Raw genomic sequence first — 23,540 nt, 5'->3', positions numbered from 1 at the left:
AGTGTTGATTAGGCCAATTTTGAAGAAAACACCCTATGAGCTTTTTAAAGGGAGGAGGCATGTTTTAATTCACCTAAAAGTATTTGGATGTAAGCGTTTCATTTTAAATAATGGCATAGAAAGTTTTGGCATATTTGATGCAAAAGCAGATGAAGGTGTTTTTCTAGGCTATGCTATACAAAGTCATGCATATAGAGTCTACAATAAGAGATTAATGACTATTGAAGAGTCTATGCATGTTGTATTTGATGAAACTAACCCGAAGTTGCAAGATCAAGTGCCAAAGAATGCAAATGAAACAGATTTACTGCGGGAGAAGATTTCTACTGTAGAAAAGCCCACTGCTACAGTATATCAATCGGCTGAAAAGGAAAAATAGCCGACTCAAAAAAGCTGCAGATAGCAACTTGCCCAAGGATTGGATCCAGCCTAGAGTTTTATCAAAGGACAACATGAGAAGTGATATCAAACAGGGAGTATCTACTAGACGTAGAATTGTATTTTGTGAGAATGTTGCTTTTGTATCTCAAATTGAACCTAAAAATGTGAATGATGCTTTGAATGATAGCAATTGGATTGTTGCTATACAAGATGAACTCAATCAATTCACAAGAAATGATGTGTGGTTTCTAGTGCCTAAAACTGATGATATGAATATAATTGGAACTAAATGGGTTTTTAGAAACAAAATGGATGAAGATGGTAATATTGAAAGAAACAAAGCTATACTAGTTGCTAAAGGATACAATGAAGAATAAGGCACTGACTTTGATGAAACTTATGCTCCTGTAGCTAGGCTAGAAGCTATGAGATTACTCTTAGCATATGCTTGCATGTGTAACTTTAAATTGCATCAAATTGATGTAAAAAGTGCATTCTTGAATGGTTTTCTAAATGAAGAACTGTAAGTATTACAACCTTTGGGATTTTAGGATCATCTCTATCCTAACCATGTTTTCAAATTGAAGTAGGCCTTATATGCTTTGAAACAAGTACCACGACAATTTTTTGAAGGGCTAAGCAATTTTATCTTAGCAAAAGGTTATGCTAGAGGTGTAGTGGATAAAACACTCTTCATTAGAAAATATGAAAATGATGTTATACTTGTTCAAGTGTGTGTTAATGATATCATCTTTGGTTCAAATAACAACACATTGTGTGAAGAGTTTGTTGCAGCTATGTAGGCAGAATTTGGGATGTCCATGATGGGTGAGCTTACCTACTTTCTAGGGTTGCAAGTCAAGCAACTAAAGCATGGAACATTTTTAAACTGATCAAAATACTGTTTTGACTTGTTGAAAAGTTCAAAATGGAGGATTGTAAGGAAGCTGCCACTCCAATTGCAACAAATTGCCTTATGGATGCAGATGAAGCTGGCCAACCAGTGGATTCAACCAAATATAGAAGGTTGATTGGGTCTTTGCTCTATCTTACAACAAGTAGGCCAAATATTCAGTTTGGTGTATGCTTATGTGCTAGGTTCCAAGCAAACCCAAAGGAATCACACTTTAAAGTTGCAAAAAGGATTCTAAAGTACCTTAAAGGAATAACCAATGTTGGTTTATGGTATCCATGTGATTGTAATATAACTCTTAGTGACTTTTCAAATTCTGACTATGCAGGAAACAAATTGGATAAGAAAAGCACAAGTGGCAGTTTCCATTTACTTGGATCAAGTCTAATCTCATAGAATAGCAATAAGCAAGCATGTGTGGCACTGTCCACTACTGAAGCTGAGTATATTGCTCTTGAACATGGTTGTGCACAAATAATATGGCTAAAGCACCAACTTTTGGACTATGATGTAAAGGTAAGCAAGGTACCTTTGTATTGTGATAATACTAGTGCCATCAACTTAACCAAGACTCCAATACAGGATTCTAAAACCAAGCATATAGAGATTAGGCATTATTTCATTCGTGATCATGTTCAAAAGGGAGATTGTGAAATTCAATTTGTTGAAAGTGAAAATCAATTGGCGGTTTTGTTTACAAAACCATTAGCTAGAGATAGGTTTAACAAGCTAAGAACTGAACTAGGCATCTTAGACATGAAGAATGTGGTCTGATGTGTTTTTAGCATGTTAATATTATGTATTCATGCATTGGTTTCATAAAAATCAGCTCTTGTGTGCAAAATTTGAAAACTGTCATATTTAACCTGTTCATTTTTAATTTCAACGTGTTGATTTCACTTAAATCTGCCTCTGTTTGAAAAATCATGATCTGTTAACTTGTTGATTTTGCTTTTCAACATGTTCATTTCACTTAAACTGCCACTGAATGATGAAAATTTGATCTGCTATTGTTTTTTAACTGTTGTTTTCACAACTTAGTATGTTGATTTCATTAAAACTAAATATGAAAAAATGGAGTTTAATTTTACAATTTTCAATCGATTCATTTTCAAAATCAGTCAACTAATTTCACTTAACCAAATTCTGGTTTTAATCTCTGATACTCTGATGTTGTTTTAATCGACTAATTATGCTTTTCAATATGTTAATTTTACTTAAACTGTGCATTTACTAACGAGTTGAATTACAAAGTTGACCCAGTCAAAGAATGCATCTTTTGGTCAAGTACTTTTTGTTCCTAACAGTTATTTCATTAGCCATGTGTTGTTTTTATTGATTTGTTTGATCAAAAAGCATGTGTATTGTACAATTCCAATGTGCATGCAACTCCATGATCTAAACTGATTGATTCACTTATAAAAACACATTGGAAACACCATGAATGTGTGAGATACTATTTTCAATTGCATTAAACTGGTTTGGGTAACTTAAAACGAATTAATTAGGAAAATTTGTACCATTTAATCGACTATTTCTAAAAATTAGCCTGTTCAATTATAAATATTGCACTTGTATTGCTGCATTTGCATCATACATCTCTTAGAAATAGCCAAACCCACACTCATCATGCCTCGTCGTCAACAAAGAGCTACCCAATCTGATGATGAGCACTCCACTCTTCCTACCTCAAGGTCTCCAAATCAAGAACATCATGGGAGAATTGAAGCATGGTTTGAGGATCATGAGGACAACATTCAAGTGTTCCTCATTGAGATGAACAGGAAGCAAATCAACATTCCTAAGGTGTTGAGATTCTCGTGGCTGAGGGTTGAAGGCTTTGAGTGCCTATTTCAACAATTAAAGCATCAAAGGTTGAAGTCATTCCTTGAACTTTCAGGGAAAAATTATCCAGACTTGGTGAAGGTGTTTTTCACCAATTCGGAGTTCAAAAATTACATGTTGTTGTCAAGCATCAAGGGTGTTCGATTGGAGATCAACAAGAAAGCTTAGAAAGATATGGTTGGACTCAAATCAAGGGGTGTGCAAGTGAGGAAAAGTGAAACTGGGGTTGTTCCAGAATTCAACAAGGTTCAATATTATGGCCATGTTGGTGGTCTCAAGGTGGATCAATGGTTGCTTGGCATGATTGGCACAAGAATTCTTATTCCACATGGTAGCAACCATTCAACATTGAATGAGGGAGATTTGATTCTCATGTATTTAATTCAACACAACATTCAGGTGGATTGGATCTATGTGTTTCATGATCACATGCTCTAGGCCAAGAGACTCACGGATTTTGGGCTGCCATATGTGGTTTTGGTGTCAAAATTCATTGAATACTTTTGAATTCATGTAGAGGATGAGCTAGAAGAGTCAACTGGACTGTTGAACCATACCTCCAACCAAAATCTACACAAAATGGGCTTTCTCAAGGCAGGAAATGCATGGACAGATGCTGGTGTTGTAGTTGGTAGTGCACATGATCATGAAGCTAGCCCAATTAGTACAAATCAAGAGGAAGAACCAACTGTTGGACCCATGGACTTAATTCCCTACAAACCTCTAGAGGATAGAGGCCATGTGTACTCACATTTTGAGAGGATGGTGCTGAACTAGCTGCATGAGCTTAATGTGTCCCAACATGCACATCACAACTATTGCAATGAGAGATTCAATGCATTGGATGGCCAAATCCATGATATCCATGACATGTTGAACTCATTCTAGACCTCAAATGATCCTCAGGATAACTGAGTGTGTTGGCTATTTAGGATCATGCATTGCATCCATGTGTTTGTGCTTTCTCAGTTTAAGCTCTGTGAGTTTCAGTTGGTTGTTTTTATTTTCAATCGGCTGATTGTATCAGCGTTATGCTTTTATTCTCTGTTTTTAGTTTCTGTTGGCTGTATTCTATTCCAATAATAATGAAATGATATGCAATGTTTGTTTTCTTTATACATTTGTTCTTTTTTATGAATCCAAAGGGGGTAAAGAATTGATAAATAGCAAATTGATCAAATTGAACTAAAATAATAGCATTAAAATTGGAATTAAAATAAAAAATGAAATTGAACCCATGTTATTAATAGGGGGAGCATGTGCATCCTTGTGTTTATTGTTAGCTTATGTGTATTGCTACTATAAATGTTTTCAGGTTCACAAGTTCACAAGTTTCAAGCTTAGGTGTCACTTCATCAACTTAGTGGTATCCAACCAGTGGAAGCAATTTGCAATGGAAGATAGAAGAAGATCGATAGAAAAAGATAGAGGTTGACTTCATCAAATCAGGGGGAGAATGTTGACATATGAAGCCAAGGTGGTGTGCTTCTTGAAGATTTGATGGAGATTTAATGAAGCCCTTTTGAACTATCTTGAAGCCATTACTATTAGAATGAAGCCTACATTGATGAAGATAAGGAGATTTGATGTTATTCATGTTGATCAAGGCTGGAACGTGTGCTCTCCACATGGTTAGATCATTAAGAAAGTGTATTTGATGTTTGTAATTCATATTGTAAACCTTGTAGCAATAATTAGATGTTTTTGGTCTTCGGTGTGTTTTTTAATCTGTTGAATGATTTTTCAACAGGTTAAAAGGTTGGCTGCAGTAGTCTTAAACTGCAACAAATTCAATCAGTTGATTTATTTTTTAATCGACTGATTTCACTTAAGTCAAGTGAAATCAACCGATTGATTTGGAAATCAACTTGTTGAATTTTGTAACAGTTTGACTATAAGAGCTGTGATTTTTGAAAGAGAGTTATTCAGACCAATTTTTACCGCGAAATTGTTCTGGAAACTTTTGGAAACTCTCTCTTTCATGATCATTCAGACTGCAGCTGTTGAAGATTAATCTTGGATCAATTCTTGGAGCCTTTAGCTTGTGTTTGAAGCTTGGAGAAGGTGGTTTGTCGTAGGCTGGACTGTGCTACCACTGAGGTTTGATGTTTCTCAAGCTTTGTGTGTGTACTTCGTGGTTTTCCAGGTCTACAAGAGGGTTCTTGCTGTGTTGTTGTGTTTCTTGTGTGATTCAAGAGTCTTTTATGTGGTTTTTGTATATTTTGAAAGTGTACGGGTGGATACTTTGTAAATCATTTGAAATAGTGCAAAGTCAAGCTCAAGTTGGTTTGATAAACTGAATGTAGCTCAGGTTTGAGTGAACCAGTAGAAAAATCTCGTGATCTTATCTCTTTTCCAACCTTTCTCTCTTGTATATTCATTTAAAGTTTAAAGAACTTGTGTTTTAATCATCTTTTTCATGTTTTTGCATGTTTTCATGACATCTGCAGCATTGAGCATGTTTGCATAATCATTTAGAAGTTGTGAAATAGTCATCTTTTTCATGTTCTGCATTTTTCCCTATATTTTAGTCACTTATTTTTCTATTTCAATCGGTTTATTATCAGAACAAAATCTGTCTAGTAAAATCAATCGATTAACTCGGTTTTTGACCGGTTGAAAGTATACAGTTTAGTAGCTTTTGCATCCTAAATTGGTGATCTAATTGATTCAATTAAAGGTGGTTTTTAGCTTTCAAAGATAGCCTACATTTTTGACTAGCCAATTCAACCCCCCCCCCCTTCTTGGCCTTTCAACCATTTCAAAACTAACATAATTCACTCAATTATCACCTTCAGAACTCCCTTTCTCTTTGTCAATTTCGTTTACCCTATGCTCCCTCACTTTTTCTGTCTTTCTTCTCCAAAGACCACTTTAATGTGACCATTAACTAAGACTGAATGCTTGTTAATGACATGAAAACGAAAATAGCTTTTAATTTTGATGTTAATGGCCATTCAAGAACATTATTTGGTTGTCTCCCAGCCCGTGTTGGCAACTAGGGTTCTCTACCCTTTCATATTCAAGCCAAAAAAAAAATTGGCAAAAAGAAAGTTTAATTCATACTTAGCAAGGTTTGAACCCACAACCACTCAATTACAAAGTCAATGCACAACCAATTCAACCAATACATGTTTCGTGATAATTCCTATAATTTTAGGATTACATTATCACTAATTACGTTCAAGCATAAACTTAAAATAATACACATATTAAAATATCATACAATTGGCATAAATAGGACTTGAACCCAAGTCCTCATGCACAATCCAAAGTACTCTCAACCATTTGAGCTAGTACTTTTCAACATCACAACAATTTGCATTATATGCCATAAAGGCTCCTACTACCCGCATTTATTTAATTATTTAATTTTTCTCGGGTCTTACACCTCACATCAAACAGGGCGAATTGTAGAAGAGGCCCTCTAGGATGATCTCAACCACTCCAAGGAGGATCCCAACACCTCCCAACGATGATAGTACGAAGCATTGTCGGTATCATAGGAACTTTGGCCATTCTACGGAAGAATGCTTCACGCTTAAATATAAGATTGAAAAGTTGATACAAGCGGGGCATTTGTGGAGGTTCGTTAGGCGGGGCGAAGGAAGGTTCTCTTACAAGAGGAACGAGTGAGAAGGGAGGAACGAAGGAAGAGCTCGGATAGGTCAAAAGTATAGGGAGAGGTGCAAAGATGGCATCAAGAGGAAGGTGCAAGATAAAAGGGAGGAGTGAGATTGGGGATGGCAAATTTTTTGTTGAATTACTCCTTTGGTATATTTTTTCATCTAAAAATGTCAAGTTGATCCATTATTGTTTTTATGATAATAAAGAAGAATAAAATTATAATTACTGTTACTATTATAATTATAAAATTAAATATAAATCATTTTTATAATGTTACTATAATTAATTTTCATTTATAATAATTAAGTTTTAAAAATAAATAAAAAATGTTTAAACTAAGCAGCTGATCACTTAATAGACGATATTAATAAAATAATATTTTTATTTAAAAAATATTGAAAGGTAAAATTGAAAAATAGATATGCACAAAAAATAGACTTTTCCTTATATATAATATAGATTTATAAAATTTTTTAAATATAAAATACATAAAATATATTAAAAATATTAAATTTTTAAGAAATATATTAAATTATATAAATATAAAAGACTTTGGGGGGCCATCATCCCCCTTGGTCACAACAAAGGTTTGCCAATACCCGGGTGAAGCCGTTGAGGGGGGTGATTAGCACCATCTCAGGATACTTTGCGAGAGGAGGAGCATTCATGTTGCGCGAGAAAGGAGTACGTAAGAGCGGTACAAAGCATGAATGTTGTGTCCATATACCCTCTGAAACACCTTTTAAAGACAAAACTGTGACAAAGCTCCACGCTCCACGATGCTGCCAGATGGATTTGGGTCGGGTCGGAACAAAACACATATTGTATGTAAATAAATATGTTAAACAATTATATTTTCTTAATCATCAACAACATAAATTTTAACTTTATTGTTGAAAACATAATAAATTCAACAATAAGGTGGAGAGCCGAAGCCACTCCCGTTCGAATGAAACTCCTTTACAATTCATAAGTTCTTGCTTAATTATGAGTTCATATGAAATATTTGGAAAGAAACTAGAGGATATCAAATAAGGGGTATGGTATTGTAGATCATTCCAAATCCATTTAAATTCCAAAGCCTTATTGAATGAAAGTAATCTTAGAAGTTATTTTATAGGCTTAATTTTTATTGAATGAAAGTAATCTTAGGAATTATTTTATAGGTTTAATTTGTAATGATTCACTTTAGTATACGTATTCATTTTTTCATTTAGTTGATTTTTAATATTTTGTTAAACAAAATTAATTTGACTTTTCTCTTTTGTTAAAGTAAGGTTAATACTGTTTGAAAGTGTTCTGTGTTAGAATACAATTCATTTATATGAAACTACAATAAATCAAAATATAAGGCTCAAATTAGTAATTAAATCTTATTTTATATTTATTATTTAAGATTTTTTATTTCATGAATATTGTAACGTTCACCGTGTTATATTTGATTAAATCTCAACAATGTTATAATTTGTTTTTTATTTGATACAAAAAGATATTATTTACAATGGGAATGACAAAGGAAAAGAAAACTTTAAGGCAAAAAGACCTTTGCCTAGTGGTTGAAGGAGAGAATTCTAAGATTAGGTCCTAAGTTTATCAAAGTTAGTCAACACAATATGTTGACCAATTGTATGAACTTCAGGTGGAATTGGATTTTGGGTTTGAACTTATGTTATAACATTATTTCCTTGCATTTTGTTTATGTTGTATTTTTTTATCTGTTTTATTTATGGTATTTATAATTTAAGAAGAACATTAAAACTTCCCTAGCTTTTAGATTTGTTCTTCAATTAGATCTTTATTTGTTGTTTGACTTTCTATTAGTTGTTATTTTGTGATGCACTCTTTTTGTTTCTTGTCGAGTAAATAATTATTAATAAAACCATTTTACTCCTTTGGTCTCTTTATGATCTTATCAATTCAGATGATTTAATTGTTGAAAAGAAAAACTTGTGAAATAGGTTAAGGGCGAATGTCTAAGTCTGTGAGCATTTTACTACTAAATTGTTCTCTGAAAATTTGTTCATTACACATTGTCATTAAAATAACCCTATGAGGATGTTTATTCTTGAAGTTCTGAGATTTATTTATTTTTATATTTGTAAGCCTATATTTTTTAAGCAACCATATGTTGTTATCCTTGTATTCTTTAAATATAGGTGTAAATCTTACTTATTTAGTTTGACAACAAATGATGTTGTTTGACATTAAATTGAGAAGTATGAAACATATTAAGTTTGCAATTACTTGATTTTCTAGGTTCAGGAGGTTGTTGTTAAAGTGCAAAGGCTTGGTCTCAAAGATCTTTGTGTTATTGATGATCTTAAAAATTTGAGGGTTAGTGTCATATAATGCTTGCACTTTTTATGTTATGTTATGTTAAAATGTTATATTACTATGATAATTTTATTACCTTCACTTTAACTTAATTTCCTATATTTATTAACCTTCCAAGATTGACAAATCTTTTTCAAAATTTGAACTTGGTTTTTTTGGCACAAATAGCCTGGATGGTTTGATGCTTGAAGATTTGATGAAGGTACTTGAATCCATTGCCTTGAAAAATGTTAGAACCATGCTTACATTGATAAAGATGTGGAGATTTGATGTTTCACATGTTGATCAAGCCTTGTATGCATGCTCTTTATATGGATTATTCATGGATTATAATTCATGTTGTAGACCATTTTGCATTAATTAGATGTATAGGGTCTTAGTTATGTCTTTTAATCTGTTAAAATGTTTTTCAACAACGGAGATTAGGAGCTTCGTGGGTTTAACTGGCTACTATAGGAGATTCATAGAAAGATTCTCCAAGATAGTGGCGCCTCTAACACAGCTTACCTGAAAGGACCAACCTTTCACTTGGACGGATAAATGTGAGGAAATCATTAAAAAGCTTAAGCGAAGGTTGGCGAGTGCTCCCATATTGGTTATCCCAGATGTTGGTAAACCCTTTGAGGTTTACTATGATGCCTCACATATAGGTTTGGGTTGTGTGTTGATGCAAGAGAATAAGGTGGTGGCATATGCTTCGAAGCAACTTAAGGTGCATGAGAGAAACTACCCCACTCATGACCTAGAGTTGGCAGCCATTGTATTTGCCTTGAAAATCTAGAGGCACTATCCCTGTAGTGCCCAATTTCGTGTGTTCAACGATCACAAAAGTCTCAAGTATCTATTTGATCGGAATGAGATGAACATGAGACAAAGGAGGTGGATGTAATTCCTGAAGGACTGTGATTTTGAACCGCTATATCATCCAGGGAAGGCAAATGTGGTAGTAGATGCCATAGGGTGTCAAGGCCCCTAAAGCAGCCAAGGTCCCTCATTTGCAGCTCACTCTGAAAAATTAGTGCCCTAACTCAACCATTTTCTCTCCACAGAACCTCTGCTAGGGTTTGTCCCTACGTCGTAGCAAGCTTGTCCTACGTTAGTCTTCCTCCATGTAAGTTAGCCTCCAACTCATACCTTCATTCTCTGGGTTGTTTTGGGTAGTCAAATTAGGATTCTCCTTGGTTCACGTGCTTAATCCATACCACAATCTTTTCAGCTCGCGAAACTGCCCTAGGAGCTGTAAGGGAACCTAGGGATTTCTTGTTTACATCGATTTTTGCTTGCCTTGTCGCTGTTTCACGATTTCATGGCGTGTGTCCTATTGTTGAAATGTGGAATGTCTTGTATTGTTGTTTGGGTATGAAAATATAGTTGTTGCAATGAGAATAGTGGCAAGATCTGATACTCTCGGCCAAGCGAGCCTATCGCGCCTAGGCGAGACTAGCAGATACAGGCCAGGTTCATACTTGAGCTCTCGCTCAGGCAGAGAGCTCTCATTTTGGGTGAGGTGATATCTCGCTCAAGCGAGAGTGGTTCGCTTAACCGAGAACTCATGGGAACCTTGACTTTGTCGCTGCAGTTTTAGCCCAAGTGAGGAACCTCACCTTTGAGCGAGGGGTGGTCACGCTTAGGCTAGATGGGCTCGCCTAAGCGAGCATTCACAAAACCTCCTAGGCCCTTTGTCGCGATCTTGCCTAAGAGAGAGTCTACAGCTTGGATGAGATCTGTTGCAAGCCACATTGTTTTCCTCACATGGTTGTTATTGTTTGTTTGAATGGTTGGTTTGCTCTGTTTAAAGTATGAGGCATGTGAATATGCATGAAATATTTGAGGTTATGAATTTTATTGATGTGTTGGTATGATCTTGGCATGTAAAACAAATGAGATGATTGGTAATGAAATTGGCATGGTGTTGGTATAAGATATGATTATATATTAATGGTGAAACATGATGTTGATATGTTTAGGGCATAATTCCACGATAGTTTCGTGGTGGTGCCTCTTTTGGTTAGGGCGTAATTCCATGAGCCTCTAGGTGGTGTCTCAGTTGGTCGAGACGTAATTCCATGACCCTTGTTAGTGGGATCTCATGGTGATGCGCCATCTAAATAATTTAATAAGGATTCAAGGTAAGGATTGCATCTTGACACTCTAAAGAGTCAATTAGTCTCATATAGAGTGTACTGACTCGAGTGGTGAGAGTAGTAGGAGGCCTGGAACCCATTAAGGGCTAACCTTGTGTGTGGGGGATGAGACACTAGAACAATTAGGTCGGTAGAGCAGCTCGGTAGAGTAGTAAAAGCCACCACATGTGCAAGCGTCCACTGAATCTGACTAATTATATGTATCTAGATGAGTTGTGTTTGAGTCTTAGTGTATTGTTTGCAAGTCATAACATGATTGGTTGGCTTATGCACCTTGAACTATAAAATTGTATGTAATTGTATGACAACTCATTTTTTGCTCTAGCTTACTCTTTTGTTTGTTGTATGTCTTGCTTGTGTGATCCTCTGTTTTGTGATGATCATCAAAAAACAGAGGATCATGTGGCCAACAAGGAAATGGTAACACCGCTGCATAACCTACTTGAGTTGGATTCCTTTTGGTTGGGCTTTTCTTTTAGAGCTACGACCATGTATTACCTTGTCTTTAGGTTTTCTTTTGAAATATTGTCGACACATTATGATACTATATTACCGGCTTCGTGGTGTGTCTAGGTTTCCTTCCTATTGCTTTTGGACAACTGTAAGGAGTAACGTTTATACTCCAGAACTATGCTAACTATGTTATTCTGTGTGATGCTTGTTTTAATTAGGGTATTTGTAACGTCCTAGCCGGAAATTACTTATTAAAATAAATACAAATGTAAATAAAATAACAATCTCCTTTATTTATCATCAATTCCCAAAAATGCGGGAAAAATTAAGTTTAGAAATCCAATGCACCATTACAAATAATAAAAAGACGAGTCGCATCATTCATATTGCCAACAAAAGTGTCTAAAAATTATTACAATTAAATCCATAGTGCAACATAGTAACTAGTAATAAAATCCCAGAGATATCCCCACTCCGTCTCTAAGCATCTGCCGACTCACCTGCATCAACATCTGCTCCCATGTAACAAGTTACATGATCATCGCCACACACACACAGATAGGGTGAGCTCATTTAAATAAAAACAACAATATAATATTCAATACCATATTAACAAATATAAACCCAGGTTAGTACACTTTCCCCTTTTTCCTTTCACAACTTCACTTCCAACACTTGCCTTTAGACGTCTATCAATTCTATACCCTTTAAATGAGAACAATGATCGATCTTCGTTGCACGAGTGTCCACTCGCCCCTCCGACTACAGGCCACCACCTGATAGCCCACACGTGGGAATAACATTGCCACAGCATCTCACCGTGTCACCAAGTGGAGCTCCCCGAAACAAACATAAAGTTTGTAGCTGTTCCAGACTACCAAAACTCTATCAGAATCACTCTGAAGAGGGCAATCACCCGAACCTCGCCATACGAGCCACAACTCGCACACTCCATTGGACTTCCTAAACCACCAGGCTACAACCTGCAATGGTCACGTGTTATTCCAATACGGGTTACACTCATAAATGGACCCCCAGCCAAAGCCTCACATCATGTACCTCACCTAAAGCTGTGTAGAAACCTTTCCTCGCACACTATCACTGAACCAAAATCGCCTGGTGCGCATGACACGCCGCTAGGCGGAACTTAGCTTCAGACCGCCTGGCGGGCATCACACACCGCCAAGTGCCATGCGCCTACAGTACCCTCACAGTACCACCGCCGCCTGGCGGACACCACCACACCGTCGGGCGTCCTACCTCGTCGTCACCGCCTGGCGCATCCATCGCCCACCGCTAAGCGCTCTGCTCCTGTTGTGACCACTGTCGCTGATTTATTTTCTCATCCGCCTGGCGGCTCGCTCACGCCACCAGGCGCTATACCAGTAGCATAATGCTACTGGTTTTTGAGCACCTAAACAGATCGCCAAAGGATCTCCAAACATACCAATCACCCAAGTATAACACAATTATGATTTACCAATCATATATCTATACCAAATTACATCACACTCATTTAGACATGCCAACCAATCCAATATTATCATGCATCCATACTCACCTTCGTTTACCCCTTTTAAATATGTCTCATACATTCCGCATACTCCCAATCATAAAATCATACATTCTGGAATTTATATAAAGCATGACACCACACTTTAATCCATATTACATATTTACCATACCAACAGTTCATAACCACAAAACATGCCTAAGGAAAGATTACACCAACCATACCATTTCATATACCCCCATCTCACTCTTATTATCAAATTAACATACCATCTGAATCTGTCTTACCACATACACCCACACGTTTAGAAGAACATTACTATTTATATCATACCTCACATTTTCATTTATCTCAATCTCCCCTTAGTCCCATTTAACTCAAATTTTTCCTTTTCTATTAAATTTTCTTTGAATCATACATGTATAACTTGCTTGTTAAACCCCAATGACATGACGCCCAATTAGAACTGTACAACGCCCACTACACTACCAGACCGCCTGGCGGTGCGTGATCTGCTGCTAGGCGGTGCATACATATCTGGAAATCTTCAGATTATTTTCCTGCACTGAAACGCACCCAAACCTGCCTATCCCAATTTTCCCCTTCATACAGACATAATTTTATATCAAAGCATCATCCTGAATTCATACATCAAATATATTAATCTTAATTCTGCAAAACCAACCCCACCAAGCATTTACGTGATTTATGTTGTTTATCACTGAGGCCATCATAATCCTAACCCCCAATTTCAGATCAACAAGTCATGCCTTCCAACAAAATCAACATACACATTGTCTTATTAAAACATCAAAATTCACATTCGAGCATACAGACATCACGACCACACCACAAGTAACCCAAAAATACCAAAAATGACTAAACATAGTGCAAGCGTGTTCGTGTCGCCTGACAGATCATCCTCTACCGCCAGGCGGTTCATATTCATAATCCCAGAAACTAGTACTGTCACTTGTGTCTCCTGGTGGGTCGTGTGTGACCGCCAGGCGGTTTCTGGAAAATTTCCAAAAACCCTATTTCAGCTCTAGTTTTCAGATGAATTGCAATCCCAACCCCGCATACATCACGATTCAATCAAAATTCGATAAAAATAACATCAAACAATTAGTAGGAACTCCCCTAACCTGGATTCCTTGTTCAATTTGCTAAATGTGCTACTTCTTCCTTGGTTTGCCAATCACCCTCTTGATCTTCTACCAATTCAGACCCAAACCTCTCATAACACTCACAATCACTCTCCTTTCGTGCTCTCTTTCTAGTATATACTCACACTTGGCAAAACCCTTCCTAATACTCCACTTTTTCCTAATTAATGGTTAATGGCCATTCATGACCCCCTTCATGACTGTTTTTCAGCCTCCCTTGGCTGCTAGATCAGTTTGGGTTTCCCCTAACCCTTCCCATTCCACCTAAATCCACCATAAAAAAAAATATAAAGTTTAATTTAGGTGTTCCCCAAGACTAGAACCCATAACCATGCAATTGCCAAATCAATATCAAACCATCATGCCATTTCATGCTTCTTACCAACTAGTATAACTAAATTGCCATCTTCTTACTCACACACACATACAAATTAGAAAAAGAAATAAATAGAATTAAATCCTACACAAATGGCATACTTAGGACTCGAACCCAAGTCCTCTCACACAATCAAAGTACTCTTAACCACTTGAGCTAGTACTTTTCCGCATCATGAAGGTTAGCATTTTATGTCATAAAGCCTTCTCTCACTCGCATTAATTAAATAATTAATTATTCAATTATTTAAATTTAGCGGGTCTTACAGTATTAATTAAATGGGGTGTTACATTTATGGTATTAGAGCGTTCATTTCTTAGAGTTTGTGGACTTGGTATCCGCTTATCTTTCATTGTGTCTTTCTAGTGTCTTTAGTCAGATTTCCTATCTTATCAATCTAACAAATGGTTTTCTTGTGTGCTAGTGAATTATGGCACCTTCTCGTAGGACTTCTCAACCCTCTTAGGGCGACGTACCCGTTATCACCAGAGCAATAGAAGCCATGGTGGTAGCCATGACTCGACAAATTACAGCTGTGATGCAACATCATGAGGCATCAATGTAGCTATAGGCGACGTAGCTTAAGCAGCAACAATTAGTAATGCAACAGGTGGAGGCTACAAGAGTGGCTGCTGAGGATGCTCACCGACAACATATGGAGGACCTCCACCAATTGAAGGAGAACAAACTAGTTGCCCTTGTCTTTAGTCTCGAGCCACGACCTCCAGCCAGGGAGTGGAGCTTGGAAGACTTTCTGAAGCATCACCCAATGAAATTTGATCACAAGACTAGCCATGACGCCGTAGATCAATGGCTGAAGGATTTGGAGTGTATCTTTGATGGGAAGATGTGCCATGCAGCGAATAGATTGGCGTTCGCAGTATACATCCTCACCGGCGAAGCTGAGCACTAGTGGATCAGTATGAAGTCCATCATGGAGGAAAAAGATGAGTCGGTCACTTGGGAAGCTTTTAAGGGGAGGTTTCTCTCTGAGTATTTTCTTGACAATGTCAGATATGCCAAGGAGCTAGAGTTCCTCCAACTAACTTAGGGAGGGAAAATTGTAACAGAGTATGCTGAGAAGATCAAACACCTCAATCGTTTCTACACATTGCCACTTGATGAAAAATGGAGATGTCGGAAATTCGAGAATGGTCTTCAAGGAGATATTCGCTTGATGGTAGCCCCTCTATCCATCAAGGACTTTGCTGCTCTGGTGGAGAAAGCCAGAGTGATGGAGAAGATGAAGAATGAGGTAGAACCTCAACGCCCACAACAACAGAGGATTGGCAAACCATCTAGGTCCAAGCCGAGGAAAGAGGAAAGGAGGAAGCCATATGATAGGCCTCACCATCAGTCCCAGTGGTCTAGGAGCTTTCTTACACAGTAGGACAGAGTTTAGTACTTCTAGTGTGGAGGCCCTCACCTGAGGAGTGTTTGCCCACGTATGGAGGGTTACCACAAATGTAACAATTGTGGCCAGGAGGGCCACTTTGGCAAGGACTGCCCCTCCCTTGCTAGGGTAGTGGCACGACCTCCAGCTCAGACTCCTACCCAGCACTAGTAGAGGAATAGAGGCAACATGCCACAAGCGATAGTCAGAGTGTATGCAATGTCAGAAGTAGAGATTACAGGCTTAGGTAACCTTGTTAGGGGTATTGTGTGATTGCTGGGGTGAGATGTTGTGTGTTGTATGATTTTGGAGTGACACACTCTTTTGTGTCAGATGCATGTGTGAAACGGTTGGGTTTACTGGTGTGTGAGCTGTAGTGTGAACTTGTGGTATCTACTTCGCGATCGGGTTTGGTCAGGACATTGTCCTTTTGTGTTAGATGTCCAGTGGAGGTAGAAGGGCGTAGATACAAGGTAAATCTGATCTACTTACCTCTACATGAGTTAGAGGTGGTCTTGGGAATGGATTGGCTCTCTACCAATCGCATTCTTATAAATTGCCGAGAGAAAAAGTTATTGTTCCACAACTCGGTAGAGCCCGAGTTGTTGTCATCTCAAGGGGTCATGAAAGAGATCCAAAGAGGCGCGCAGTGCTTCATAATTTTCATTCATCTTGAGGTAGAGAAGGAAGAAGGGACATCGGTCATACTAGTACTACATGAGTTTGAGGACGTGTTCGTAGAGGAAGTACCAGGGTTGCCTCCCAGTAGAGAGGTGGAATTCTCAATTGACCTGGTGCCTGGAACCGGTCTAGTGTCGATGGCTTCGTATCATATGGCTCTGGCGAAGTTAGTGGAACTCAAGAGTCAAATAGAGGGGCTATTGAGGAAATAGTTCATACGACCCAGTACTTCGCCTTAGGGAGTACCAATGTTGTTGGTGAAGAAGAAGGATGGAAGTTCATGTTTGTGTGTGGACTACAGGCAGTTAAACAAGATGACCATCAAGAACAAGTATCCCCTTCCAACTACATTGATCGTCGGTGTTCTTAAAAATTAATTTGCGGTCGGGATACCACCAAATTTTAGTGAAGGCTGATGATGTGCATAAGATGGCCTTCCGATCCCGAAATTGTCACTATGAGTACGTGGTTATGCCTTTTGGTGTGACCAATGCTCCTGTGGTGTTTATGGACTACATGAACAAGATTTTCAGACCATTCTTAGATAAGTTTGTTGTAGTCTTCATAGACGACATACTTATTTATTCTAGGAATCAGGAGGAACATGCAGAACACTTGAGGTTGGTGCTTAGTGTCTTGAGGGAGAAGCAATTATATGCCAAGTTGTCCAAGTGTGAATTTAGGATGAATGAAGTACAGTTTTTGGGACATGTGATATCCGCTCAGGGAATAACGGTGGGAAAGTCCCCAGTCGGCAATGAAGATCATAAGCTTCGTGGGTTTAGCTGGCTATTACAAGAGATTCATAGAAGGATTTTCGAAGGTAGTAGCACCTTTGACATAGCTTACCTGGAAGGACCAACCTTTCACTTGGACGGATAAGTGTAAGGAAAGCTTCCAAGAGCTTAAGCGAAGGTTGACGAGTGCTCCTATACTGGTGATTCCAAATGTCGGTCAACCCTTTGAGATTTATTGTGATGCCTCTCATCTAGGTTTGGGCTGTGTATTGATACAACAGAAGAAGGTAGTGGCATATGCTTCGAGGCAACTCAAGGTGCATGAGAGAAACTACCCTACTCATGACCTAGAGTTAGCAGCCATCGTGTTTGCCTTGAAGATCTGGAGGCACTATCTTTATGGTGCTCAGTTTCGTGTATTCAATGACCACAAGAGTGTCAAATATTTATTCGATCAAAAGGAGCTGAACATGAGACAGAGAAGGTGGATGGAATTCCTGAAGGATTATGGTAGCAGATGTCTTCACTAGGAAGATTGTTCTTATTATCAAGGAGGTGGAACTGTTGGAGAAGTTTAGGGATATGAAACTACAGGTGGAGTTGTAATTTGAATTCATTAGATGTAGTAATCTAACAATATCTAGTGACTTCCTAGACTCAATCAGAGTTAGAGAGCAACTTGGGTTAGATTAGGCAAAGGATTTTGCTTTGGGTAAAGATGGCATACTGAAGTTTCAGGGTAGGGTGTGTATACCAGATGATACTGAGGTGAAGAGGTTAATCCTTGACAAAGGGCACAAGAGTCGTCCTAGCTTGCATCATGGCATGACTAAGATGTACTAAGATCTCAAGGAGACCTTCTGGTGGTAAGGTATGAAGAAGGATGTTGCTCAGTTTGTATCGGCCTGTCTGACATGTTAGAAGGCCAAGGTGGAGCATCAGAGACCCGGTGGAATTCTACAGCCTTTGGAAATACCAGTGTGGAAATGGGATAGCATCGCTATAGATTTTGTGACCCATTTGCCACGAACTTTTAGAGGGCATGACACCATCTAGGTCATAGTGGACCGACTGACTAAGAGCGCTCATTTCTTGGCGATGAACTTAAGGATGTCCATGGCCAAGTTGGCCTAATTGTACATTAAGGAAATTGTGAGGCTGCATGGAGTACCTTCGAGCATTGTATCCGACAGAGATTCGCGGTTCACTTCGTGGTTTGGCGAACCTTACATAATGTTTTGTGAAGCAAGTTGACTATGAGTTCAACCTATCATCCCTAGACCGATGGTCAGTCCGAGAGGACGATTTAGTCGCTTGAGGATTTGTTGAGGACGTGTGTGCTAGATCATTTGGGTGCTTGGGATGAAGTACTGCCTTTGATAGAGTTCACTTACAACAACAGTTTTCATGCGAGCATTGGCATGGCGCCATATAAGGCTCTTTATGGAAAAAAGTGTAGGACTCCTTTATGTTGGTATTAAGATGTTGAAGCAATATTGGTTGGGCCATAATTGTTAGAGCAAACCACGGAGAAAGTGAGAATGGTGAGAAATAAAATATAGGCGTCTTAGAGTAGACAGAAGGCCTATGCGGACCGCAGGAGGAGGCCTTTGGAATTCGTGGTCAAAGATCATGTATTCTTGAGGGTGACCCGAACCACTGGTGTGGGAAGGGCTTTCCGCTCAAGGAAGCTTTCTCCTAAGTTTCTTGGCCCTTATCAGGTATCGAGGAGGATTGGACCGGTGGCTTATGAGATTGCATTGCCTCTTCAATTGGTAAATCTCCATTCGGTATTTCATGTGTCACATTTGAGGAAATACGTGTTTGACCCATCCCATGTGTTGGAAGTTGAGGATGTTCAGATTAGGGAAGATCTCATTGTGGAAGTACCACCAGTGGCCTTAGAGGATAACCGAGTTGAAGAATGTAGAGGAAAACCAGTAAATCTTGTCAAAGTCATTTGGGACCAGAGGATAGATGACTCTACTTGGGAGTTAGAGGAGGATAAGAGGAAGTCGCATTCGCACCTACTTCCCTAGTAAGTCTCTATTTTCGAGGTCAAAAATTTTTCTTGTTGAGAAGAATGTAAGGCCCACTTTTATTAAGTGTCCTAGTGTTTAAGGGCTGCCACACTGTTGGGCCTAAAGGCTAGCCCATAGGGTGCCAAGGCCCCTAAAGCAGCCAAGGGCCCTCATTTGCAGCTCACTTTGAAAAATTAGTGCCCTAACTCTCCCATTTTCTCTCCACAAAACCTCTACTAGGGTTTGTCCCTACGTCGTAGCAAGCTTGTGCCACGTCATTCTTCCTCCATGTAAGTTAGCCTCCAACTCATACCTTCATTCTCTCGGTTGTTCTTCGCAGTCCAGTTAGGATTCTCCGTAGTTCATGTGCTTAATCAATACAACAAAATTTTTAGCTCGTGAAACTGCCTTAGGAGCTGTGGTGCTTCTCTGTTCGTACTCAAGATTCACCTTAGTAGCTCTTTTCAAGTAAGGGAAGCTAGGGCTTTCTTATTTACTTCGATTTTTGCTTGCCTTGCCGCTGTTTCACGATTTTATGGCAAGCTTGCCATTGTTGAAATGTGGAATGTCTTGTATTGCTGTTTAGGTATGAAAATATAGTTGTTGCAATGAGAACAGTGGCGAGATCTGATACTCTCACCCAAGCGAGCCTGTCTCGCCTAGGCGAGACTTGCAGAAATAGGCCAAGTTCATACTCGAGCTCTCGCTCAAGCAGAGAGCTCTCGTTTGGGGCGAGGTGATATCTCGCTCAAGCGAGAGTGGCTCGCCTAAGCGAGAACTCGTGGGAAACTTGACATGTCGCTGTAGTTTTGACCCAAGCGAGGAACCTCAACTTTGAGTGAGGGGTGGTCTTGCTGAGGCGAGATGGCCTTGCCTAAGCGAGCATTCACAAAACCTCCCACTGTCGTGATCTCGCCTAAGCGAGAGTCTGCAGCTTGAGCAAAAGCACTCCTTTCGCCTAAGTGAGGGCTTCTGGCTTGAGCGAGATCTGTTGTAGGCCACACTGTTTTCGTCATATGAATATACATGAAATATCTGAGGTTATGAATTTTATTGATGTGTCGGTATGATCTTGGCATGTAAAACAAATGAGATAGTTGGTAATGAAAGTGGCATGGTGTTGGTATGAGATATGATTCTATATTAATGGATGAAACATGATTTTGATATGTTTAGGGCGTAATTCCACGATAGTTTCGTGGTGGTGCCTCTTTTGGTTAGGGCGTAATTCTATGAGTCTCTAGGTGAGACCTCATGGTGGTGCCTCAATTTGTCGGGACGTAATTCCATGACCCATGTTAGTGGAAGCTCATGGTGGTGCCTCATCTATATAATTTATTAAGGATTCAAGGTAAGGATTGCATCCTGACACTCTAAAGAGTCAGTTAGTGTCACATAGAGCGTACTAACTTGAGTTGTGATAGTAGTAGGAGGCTTGGAACCCATTAAGGGCTAACCTTGTGTGTGGGGGGATGAGACACTGGAATAATTAGCTCGGTAGAGCAGTAAAAGCCACCACAAGTGCAAACATCCGCTGAATCTGACTAATTATATGTATCTGAATGAGTCGTGTCTGAGTCTTAGTGTATTGTTTGCAAGTCATAATATTATTGGCTGGCTTATGCATCCTAAACTATAAAATTGTATGTAACTGTATGATAACTCATTTTCTGTTCTAGCTTCCCCTTTTGTTTGTTGTATGTCTTGCTTGTGTGATCCTCTCTTTTGGGATGATCATCAATTTATTGATGTGAGCAGATGCAAGACATCCTCGTGGCCAACAAGGAAATGGTGACTCCGCTGCATAGCCTACTTGGGTTGGATTCCTTCTGTTTGGGCTTTTCTTTTACGGTTACGACCATGTATTGCCTTGTCTTTAGGTTTTCTTTTGAAATATTGTCGATACATTATGATACTATGTTACCGCCATCATGGTGTGCCAGGGTTTCCTTCCTATTGCTTTTGGACAACTGTAAGGAGTAATGTTTATACTCCAGAACTATGCTTACTATGTTATTCTGTGTGACACTTCTTTTAATTAGGATATTAATTAAATGGGGTGTTACAATTTAACCCCTCAAATATTGAGTGAGTTGGGTTCAATTCAATACACATTTAGAAAACTTTTTTTTTTCAATTTAACCCAATTTAAATTTATAATAAATCCGTTTCACTCATGATTTCAAATTCATTTTAACATATTTTAACATTTCTAATAGTAAAGAGAAGAGGAATAAATAATAACAACACACAACATCACTAGTGCAGAATTCTCATTTTACCTCGCCTTATATGCCTCGGTTGGCTAGGAACCGAAGCATATAATGGCGCGGTGGCATTTTTGCAATTACAGCCAAGTTTTAGGCCTCGGTTCTCCAAATACCCGAAGCCAAAGAAGGGTATAGGCCGCGGTTCGCTCAAAACTGGTGCCAAAGAGGTGTTTAGGCCTCGGTCCATCAGGACCCGAAGCCAAAAAGTGGCTGGAAGTCAGGGTATAGGCCTCGGTCCAAGGAGAACCGGTGCCAAAAGGGGTCAATGGCTTCGGTTCTTCTAACAACCGAAGCCATAGGGTTTATTTAGGGTTCGAAAATCGCGAACCCTCTTCTTCCTCCCCGCGCCAGCCTCTGCAACTCTCTCTCTCTCTCTTTGCTGCCTCTCTCCTCTACACCACACCTTCCGGCCAGTGCAACCACCACGCGACCTCCTCCTCCGGCCACCATTTTGTGTCTCTCTCTCGCGCGCTCTCTCTCTCTCTCTATTGTGGTTTCTATCGTTGGGACTTCCGGCAAGGGTGTTCCATTTTGATTTGATGCAGGAACGTTATGCAGGTTCGAATCTGGTGCTGCAATGGATTTGGTGCTGCAATGAATCTGGTTCACACGCGTTCATGGCAGTCCGGTGACAATGGCTGACGACATCAGGTTTCCTGGAGCTTTCATGGCTTTTTTTGCAGTGAGCGACTTCAAGAAAGGTGTTGTTTCGTTTCTAGTGCAGGGATGGCGTTGCGGCAACGAAGATGCTGGTGCGTGGTGCTGATTTGTGGAGGTTCGTTCATGGTCTTGCTCGTCGCTGTTGTGCGTTGCAGGTGCAGTGGCTATGGTGGCGGAGCTTCTCTTATCCTCTGGTGGCTGCTGGTGCGCGAGTATAGAGGCGCTGTTGCAGTGTAGTGGTGCGTGGAGAGAAGATGGAGGTGCTGCTCACGAACGGTGGCTGCTTCCGACGTTGACGCTGCAGTGCGAGGCTGATGGCAGTGGGAGGCGCTGAAATGGTGGTCCGGCGATGTGGCTTGTGCAGGTGCGTGGTGGTCGTGACTAGTGGTGGCTGCCGGCGAGAAGGATGGAGGAGATGATGATGTGGCAATGTATGATTGGCCAAATTTAAAAAAAAGAAGCCCATATGGCCTCGGGTGTACCCAAAACCGAGGCCAAAGGGGTATCAAATTAAAAAAGAAAAAAAAAAGAAGCCCATATGGCCTCGGGTGGAACGTAAAACCGAGGCAGAAGGGGACTCTATGGCTTCGGTTCTTAACCGAGGCAAAAAGCTATGACCTTTTGGCCTCGCCCCAATATGCTTGGGTTCCCGAACCGGTGCAGAATATTGAAAACAACCGCTGCCAAAGACCCTTTCTGCACTGGTGCATAGACCACAAAAAAGAGTGGACAAAAACATTGCCATGAAATGTTTTCCACATTACTTATGAATAACTTGACAAATTATTGCTTTTACTATACTTTTATCTAAAATCTACTATACCTAATGAGTCACATTAAAAGTCAAAATGATCCCATATAGAAAACTTGTGTCTAATTAAAGGTTGTCACCTATTGAAATTAATCTAATTAATCAACTCATAATATTTGCCTAAGAAGTTTTTTTTTCTTTTAATAATGAGTAGTCTCAAATTACTTTAAGTTTGCGAAAATTTCATTTTAATAATTACTTAAAATGAGTACTCT

The 23,540-nt window shown here is 39.2% G+C and overlaps 2 protein-coding genes across 2 annotated transcripts; both read left to right on the top strand.

The window, feature by feature from the left end:
* The first annotated feature begins 16,199 nt into the window (after positions 1-16,199).
* LOC114187808 lies at positions 16,200-17,038 on the top strand. The gene is made up of 2 exons (XM_028076185.1): positions 16,200-16,274; positions 16,523-17,038. The coding sequence occupies exons 1-2, from the start codon at positions 16,200-16,202 to the stop codon at positions 17,036-17,038; spliced, it is 591 nt and encodes a 196-aa protein (XP_027931986.1).
* Positions 17,039-17,583: 545 nt separating this feature from the next.
* On the top strand, positions 17,584-19,602 carry LOC114187801. The gene is made up of 2 exons (XM_028076177.1): positions 17,584-17,649; positions 19,285-19,602. The coding sequence occupies exons 1-2, from the start codon at positions 17,584-17,586 to the stop codon at positions 19,600-19,602; spliced, it is 384 nt and encodes a 127-aa protein (XP_027931978.1).
* The last annotated feature ends 3,938 nt before the right edge of the window (positions 19,603-23,540 follow it).

The sequence above is a fragment of the Vigna unguiculata genome, chromosome 1 (genome assembly GCF_004118075.2).
Source record: "Vigna unguiculata cultivar IT97K-499-35 chromosome 1, ASM411807v1, whole genome shotgun sequence".
NCBI classification, from domain to species: Eukaryota; Viridiplantae; Streptophyta; class Magnoliopsida; order Fabales; family Fabaceae; genus Vigna; species Vigna unguiculata.
This window is presented reverse-complemented; position numbering and strand designations above follow the sequence as displayed.

Bases quoted from the DNA above. Each gene is read 5' to 3' on its own strand.
- LOC114187808 (XM_028076185.1), top strand. From the start codon at position 16,200: ATGGAGGGTTACCACAAATGTAACAATTGTGGCCAGGAGGGCCACTTT. The intron at 16,275-16,522 runs GTAGTGGCACGA...TGTGAGCTGTAG, and splicing joins ACTGCCCCTCCCTTGCTAGG to TGTGAACTTGTGGTATCTAC.
- LOC114187801 (XM_028076177.1), top strand. From the start codon at position 17,584: ATGAAGATCATAAGCTTCGTGGGTTTAGCTGGCTATTACAAGAGATTC. The intron at 17,650-19,284 runs GTAGTAGCACCT...GGCCCTTATCAG, and splicing joins TCATAGAAGGATTTTCGAAG to GTATCGAGGAGGATTGGACC.